The 6,912-nt window shown below is 46.9% G+C and overlaps 1 protein-coding gene across 4 annotated transcripts in view; it reads right to left on the reverse strand.

Annotated features, from left to right (window-relative positions):
• Positions 1 to 6,912, reverse strand: part of fer (fer (fps/fes related) tyrosine kinase) — an 18,152-nt gene that overhangs the window by 5,489 nt on the left and 5,751 nt on the right. For 2 of the 4 annotated variants that reach the window (XM_050051588.1, XM_050051584.1), the window contains 7 exons: positions 5,500 to 5,622; positions 5,006 to 5,207; positions 4,747 to 4,845; positions 2,403 to 2,609; positions 584 to 706; positions 421 to 477; positions 171 to 289 (listed from right to left, as the gene is read on the reverse strand). In XM_050051588.1, the coding sequence (XP_049907545.1) occupies positions 171 to 289; positions 421 to 477; positions 584 to 706; positions 2,403 to 2,609; positions 4,747 to 4,845; positions 5,006 to 5,207; positions 5,500 to 5,622 (930 nt within the window). The remainder of the gene's footprint in view (positions 1 to 170; positions 290 to 420; positions 478 to 583; positions 707 to 2,402; positions 2,610 to 4,746; positions 4,846 to 5,005; positions 5,208 to 5,499; positions 5,623 to 6,912) is intronic. The other 2 variants (XM_050051585.1, XM_050051586.1) reach the window with 2 other exon arrangements.

Below are 6,912 nucleotides of genomic sequence, written 5' to 3' on the forward strand. Positions count from 1 at the left end.
TGATGGATGTATTGATGTATTGATGGATGTATTGGTGTATTGATGGATGTATTGATGTATTGATGGATGTATTGGTGTACTGATTGGTGTATTGATGGATGTATTGGTGTATTGATGGAGGTATTGATGGATGTATTGGTGTACTGATTGGTGTATTGATAGAGGCTGACCTGGCCTCAGAAAGGAACCTGATCTTCAGCTCTGGAGGTAAATCTTCTTTGCATGTTTTGACGGCAACCGGCGTTTTGTCTCGCTGCAGCGTCCCTTTAAATACCTCACCAAAGTTACCCTGACAGCCCGCAGAGAGCAGGGCATGATGGGACATGGAGGCAGAGAGAAACATGATGAGAGCCAAACGTTATCAACCAAAGAAATAAAAATGCTACAGAACCATGGTGTGGAAACAGGAAGTGAGGTCACCTTTCCCAGCAGGTCTCCCAGCACCACATCCTCATGGTTCAGGATCCATTTCTTATCCTACAGACAGACAGACAGAGACCTGTCACATGTTGATGTGTGTGTGTGTGTACGTCAGCAGTCACAGTAACATGCATATACACTGAGACTTAGAAATGCTGGTTGCCTTGACGACTGGGTTGAGCAACACGACTCCAGACTTCTTGGTGATGACCTGTTTGGTGGAGAAATGATGCTCGATGAGCTGAGGGATGGTGGCAAAGCCCGTCCCCTCGAAACGGTACTGACTCTGCAAGAGACACAGACGCATCATCTTTTGCAGTGTGTCAATGGCTTCATCTTTTACAGTGTGTCCTTTAGTATAAAAGTTCATCTTTATGTCATAAACAACAGCGCCCTATTTCAGAAAGCAGGCTCAACAAACTCTGAGCCTGAGCCTGATCTCTGAGCTGACTGAGCCTGAGCTGAGAAACAGAACAGCTGATCAGAATCAGTTCAACCAGCCTGAGAGAGGCGCGTTCACAGTGAGTACCGACAGACATCATCAGTAGAGTGCAGATAAGATGATTCATGATGTGCTGTCATGTGATGAGGTCATGTGTCTAACATACAGAAACATGTTTCTATCTTAACAGTGTTCATATATTTGAATATAATGTATTCAGCTGTAATGTGATGGAGCCCAAACACACTGGGCACAAACTCAACATCAGACACACAGATATTAAACAGACTGGTAAAAGTTTTGTTTCTACTGACTTCATTCTGTCAATATTAGGCTGAGGTTCATTTAACTGCTGTGAAATGACTTCATGTAATCTCCTTTATTCTCACATGGAGCTATTATGGGATGTTGAGTCCCATCAGTGAGCCAGTTACACCGCGGAGTCTTTGAATATATGAAAAGTATTCATGAATCACTGCATCATGTATCCACGTAGATTCATTTCTCATCAACACTGACAAACCTGCAGTTCTTTTTTTAAACATTATTTTTGGGCTTTTGTTGCCTTTAATGTCAGGACAGCATAACGTTATGGGGAGAGAGGGAACGACATGTAGCACAGGACAGCAGGCTGGGTTTGAACCCGCGGCCGCTGCGTCTGATCACGGGGCGTCCACTCCATCCACTGAGCCACCGATGCTCCGTGGTAATTACTTTAATAATGGATTGTGATTTATGTCCAGGGAAAACCACAACAAGGGTCCAAAGTGTTTTCAGAGCCAGAGACACTTTTCTTACGGGCCGACAAACCGCTGTCTCTCTGATGTGTTCAGTGTCTCTGATGTTATAAAGAAAAGAATCAAAGGACAATGCATAAAATGTGCTGTGATGATAATGTAAATCCAGGATGTGTAATATGTGATATATGTGGGTGGAACAGATTGTTAGATAAATGATAGAGTGTGAGGTCAAACAGTATCTTTCATATAGACACTCCTCCAGGGAGACATCCAAACAGGCTCTAATCACCTTCTCCTTACACAACAGCCTCTGAATACACTGGGCCTCAACCTCCACCACTTCATTCACTAAAGGACACGCCATGTTTCTACTTCCTGCTACACGCTCAGCCTCAGGCTGACATGAAGCAAACCTGTGACTCAGCAGGTTAGCTTCACAGAGTATGTTGCCATAGTAACTGACTCAGGGTTATGCTGAGCTGGCTTTGTGAAATGGAAAACTCAAGAGTTTCATTTCAGGCTCAACATACTCAGAGTTTTCACTGATCCTGCTCTCTGACATAGGGCCCTGAGGGGTATTCCAGGTAGGAGGTTCAACAAACTCTGAGTCTAACCCTGAACTCTGACTTGATTTACCCTGAGATGGAACTGAAAACCCAGAGTTTCCCTCATTTCAGGCTCAACATACTCAGAGTTTTCACTAAACCTGCTTTCTGGATTACCCCTCAGGTGTTGTGGTTACGACATAAACAACAGGTGACTGTTTACGAGATAAACAACAGGTTTGTTTGGATACGTACGTCAGCGTACTGGATGATGAAGTGTCTTCTCTGCTCATCAGAAAACACTGACAGGACGTATTCGCCTGGTTTGCCGTGGCTCTCCCTGACCAGAAAGTCTCCCTGTTGCCGTAGTAACTCCTGAGCCTCTGTGCGGGGGATGGCGCCGTGATACCACTCCTGCTCTGCCAGAGGGCGCTCTGATGTCGGGATGACATCAAAGAACTGCTGCAGGGAGGAAGACACTCTGTCAGAGCTTAAACTTTATTAACAACAAGTATCACTGCATGGAGACAGACAGGTGGGACAGACAGGTGAGACAGACAGACAGGTGAGACAGACAGACAGGTGAGGCAGACAGGTGAGACAGACAGACAGGTGAGGCAGACAGGTGGAACAGACAGACAGGTGGGACAGACAGGTGAGGCAGACAGGTGAGACAGACAGACAGGTGAGGCAGACAGGTGGAACAGACAGACAGGTGAGACAGACAGGTGAGGCAGACAGACTGGTGGGACAGACAGATGAGACAGACAGACTGGTGGGACAGACAAACAGGTGGGACAGACAGACAGGTGGGACAGACAGACAGGCAGACAGACAGATGGGACAGACAGACAGACGGGACAGACAGACAGGTCAGGCAGACAAACAGGTGAGGCAGACAGGTGGGACAGACAGACAGGTGAGACAGACAGGTGGGACAGACAGACAGACAGACAGACAGACAGGTGGGACAGATAGACAGACAGGTGAGGCAGACAAACAGGTAAGGCAGACAGGTGGGACAGACAGACAGGTGGGACAGACAGACAGGTGAGGCAGACAGGTGGGACAGACAAACAGGTGAGGCAGACAGGTAGGACAGACAGGTGAGGCAGACAGACAGATGAGGCAGACAGGTGGGGCAGACAGACAGGTGGGACAGACATACAGGTGAGGCAGACAGGTAGGACAGACAGACAGGTGAGGCAGATAGGTGGGACAGACAGACAGATGAGGCAGACAGGTGGGACAGACAGACAGGTGGGACAGACATACAGGTGAGGCAGACAGGTAGGACAGACAGACAGGTAGGACAGACAGGTGGGACAGACAGACAGATGAGGCAGACAGGTGGGGCAGACAGACAGGTGGGACAGACATACAGGTGAGGCAGACAGGTAGGACAGACAGACAGGTGAGGCAGATAGGTGGGACAGACAGACAGGTGGGACAGACAGGTGGGACAGACAGACAGGTGGGACAGACATACAGGAGAGGCAGACAGGTAGGACAGACAGGTGGGACAGACAGGTGAGACAGACATACAGGTGAGGCAGACAGGTAGGACAGACAGACAGGTGAGGCAGACAGGTGGGACAGACAGACAGGTGAGGCAGGCAGGTGGGACAGACAGGTGAGGCAGACAGGTAGGACAGACAGACAGGTGAGACAGACAGGTGGGACAGACAGACAGATGAGACAGACAGGTAGGACAGACAGACAGGTGGGACAGACATACAGGAGAGGCAGACAGGTAGGACAGACAGACAGGTGGGACAGACATACAGGTGAGGCAGACAGGTAGGACAGACAGACAGGTGAGGCAGAGGTGTGGCAGACAGACAGGTGAGGCTGACAGGTGGGACAGAGGTGAGACAGAGAGGTGGGACAGACAGGTGAGGCAGACAGACAGACAGACAGGTAGGACAGACAGACAGGTGAGACAGAGATGTAAGACAGAGAGATGAGATAGACAGACAGGTGGGACAGACAGACAGACAGACAGGTGAGACAGACAGACAGGTGGGACAGACAGACAGACAAGACAGACAGACAGACAGACAGGTGAGACAGACAGACAGGTGGGACAGACAGACAGACAGGTGGGACAGACAGACAGACAGACAGGTGAGAGAGACAGACAGACAGGTGGGACAGACAGACAGGTGGGACAGACCCCAGGACAGAGCCCAGCATGGTTTTGGGGGAGCGGATCATTCCAGCCAGAGAGTGACGCAGTGTGTCGAAGTGAGAGAGACAGACAGACAGACAGGTGGGACAGACAGACAGGTGAGACAGACAGACAAACAGACAGGTGGGACAGACAGACAGGTGGGACAGACAGACAGATAGACAGACAGACAGGTGAGACAGACCCCAGGACAGAGCCCAGCATGGTTTTGGGGGAGCGGATCATTCCAGCCAGAGAGTGACGCAGTGTGTCGAAGTGAGAGAGACAGACAGACAGGTGGGACAGACAGACAGGTGAGACAGACAGACAGACAGACAGGTGGGACAGACAGACAGGTGGGACAGACAGACAGACAGACAGACAGACAGGTGGGACAGACAGACAGACAGACAGACAGGTGAGACAGACCGAGGTGGAGGAGCCCAGCATGGTTTTGGGGGAGCGGATCATTCCAGCCAGAGAGTGACGCAGTGTGTCAAAGCGAGAACTTCTCTCCTTGGATTTGTCCTGGTCCGACACAGACACATCAAACAGGAAGTGACACACTGGACACAGTTTTGAATGGTGACATTATTTTGAAAGGGCAGCACTTCCTGTCAGCTGAACGCTGTACTTCTTATACAGACGTCACCTCAGATCATCCATCAATCAGTAACTGCATATTTACCGTTGATCCCACCGAGCGGGCGTCGTCCTCATAAGGCAGTGCAGGGGGAGGCGGCGGTGGGGGCGGGGAGGCGGCGGCGGCAGCCATCTTGGCATCCAGCAGGGCCTTCTGGGAGGCGAGGCGGGCCTCGGAGCCGCGGAGTGATTGGACGGCGTGATGAAGCTCCAGAAGAGACAGTTTCTGACTGAGCAGCAGGACACAGCTGAGGACGAAAGACACCAACAATCAGGACAGAGACACCCAGAGACAGTGAGAGACAGAGACCTTTTAACCACCAACTCCTGATTTACAATAAACAAACATAGAAACCCTAACCATATATATACCACTCATTACATATTTACCCCCACCCCCCCAAAAAAACAACAGACAGAGACAGACAGGGACAGACAGGGACAGACAGACACAAAGACACAGAGACAGACAGGACAGAGACAGAGACAGACAGGACAGGGAGGTTGGTCTTTGATCTGATTGGTCGTCGGCTGACTCACTCGCTCTTCCTCTCAGCGCTCTGCTGACTCGTCTGGATTTTGGTGTCGAGGTCGTCGGCCAGCGCCTCCTTCGTCCGTAGATTCTGCTGAGTCAGGGACAGCTCCTCCGTTGCCGACGACAACCTGGACAAACAATAGACGATAAGAAAATCTGTGAGGATCGTACGGAAACACAGAGAGGACAAATTTTTATCAAAGTTTAAAATCCTTCCCACAAGTTTCACAAAGTTTTACCATCTTTAACTTTTACTGTTTTTACTAAAATACTGTAAACTAGTCCATACCCATTGAGTGCACAGCTGCCCACGTACAGTTTCACATGGTGTGTGTTTGGGATACAGGTCACAGGAAATCGCAGATTAAATAGTCAACTGAACCCATTAAGAAGAGCAATGTATTCAGACAGAGTGTTTGTGAGTTTGATAGTACGATTGCTTTATTGAAAGTACAGTAGTACCATTGCCAATAGTGGGATAGTTAGTGGGCTAAAACTGTACATTAGTAGTTGAGGTAGCACGTTGAAAGGCAGATAGTTAAAGTGTTTATATGTTGTATTGACTGGGGCGCACTGGTAGAATGACTATAACGTGACGTTATTAACAACTGTAACAATTGTAGTGTTACGTTAATAACAACTATAATGTGACGTTAATAACAACTGTAATGTGACGTTAATAACAACTGTAATGTGACGTTAATAACAACTATAACGTGACATTAACAACTATAACGTGACATTATTAACAACTATAACGTGACATTAATAACAACTATAACGTGACATTATTAACAATTATAACGTGACGTTAATAACAACTGTAATGTGACGTTAATAGCAACTATAATGTGACGTTAATAACAACTGTAATGTGACGTTAATAGCAACTATAATGTGACGTTAATAACTGTAATGTGACGTTAATAGCAACTATAATGTGACGTTAATAACAACTGTAATGTGACGTTAATAACAACTATAACGTGACATTATTAACAAATATAACGTGACGTTAATAACAACTGTAATGTGACGTTAATAGCAACTATAATGTGACGTTAATAACAACTGTAATGTGACGTTAAGAACTATAACGTGACATTAACAAATATAATGTGACGTTAATAACAACTGTAATGTGATGTTAATAGCAACTATAATGTGACATTAATAACAACTATAATGTGACGTTAATAACAACTGTATTGTGACGTTAATAACAACTGTAATGTGACGTTAACAACTATAACGTGACATTATTAACAACTATAACGTGATGTTAACAACAACTGTAATGTGACGTTAATAACTATAACGTGACGTTATTAACAACTATAACGTGACGTTAATAACAACTGTAATGTGACGTTAACAACTATAACGTGACATTATTAACAACTATAACGTGATGTTAA

The sequence above is a fragment of the Epinephelus moara genome, chromosome 8, assembly GCF_006386435.1.
Source record: "Epinephelus moara isolate mb chromosome 8, YSFRI_EMoa_1.0, whole genome shotgun sequence".
Lineage (NCBI taxonomy): Eukaryota > Metazoa > Chordata > Actinopteri > Perciformes > Serranidae > Epinephelus > Epinephelus moara.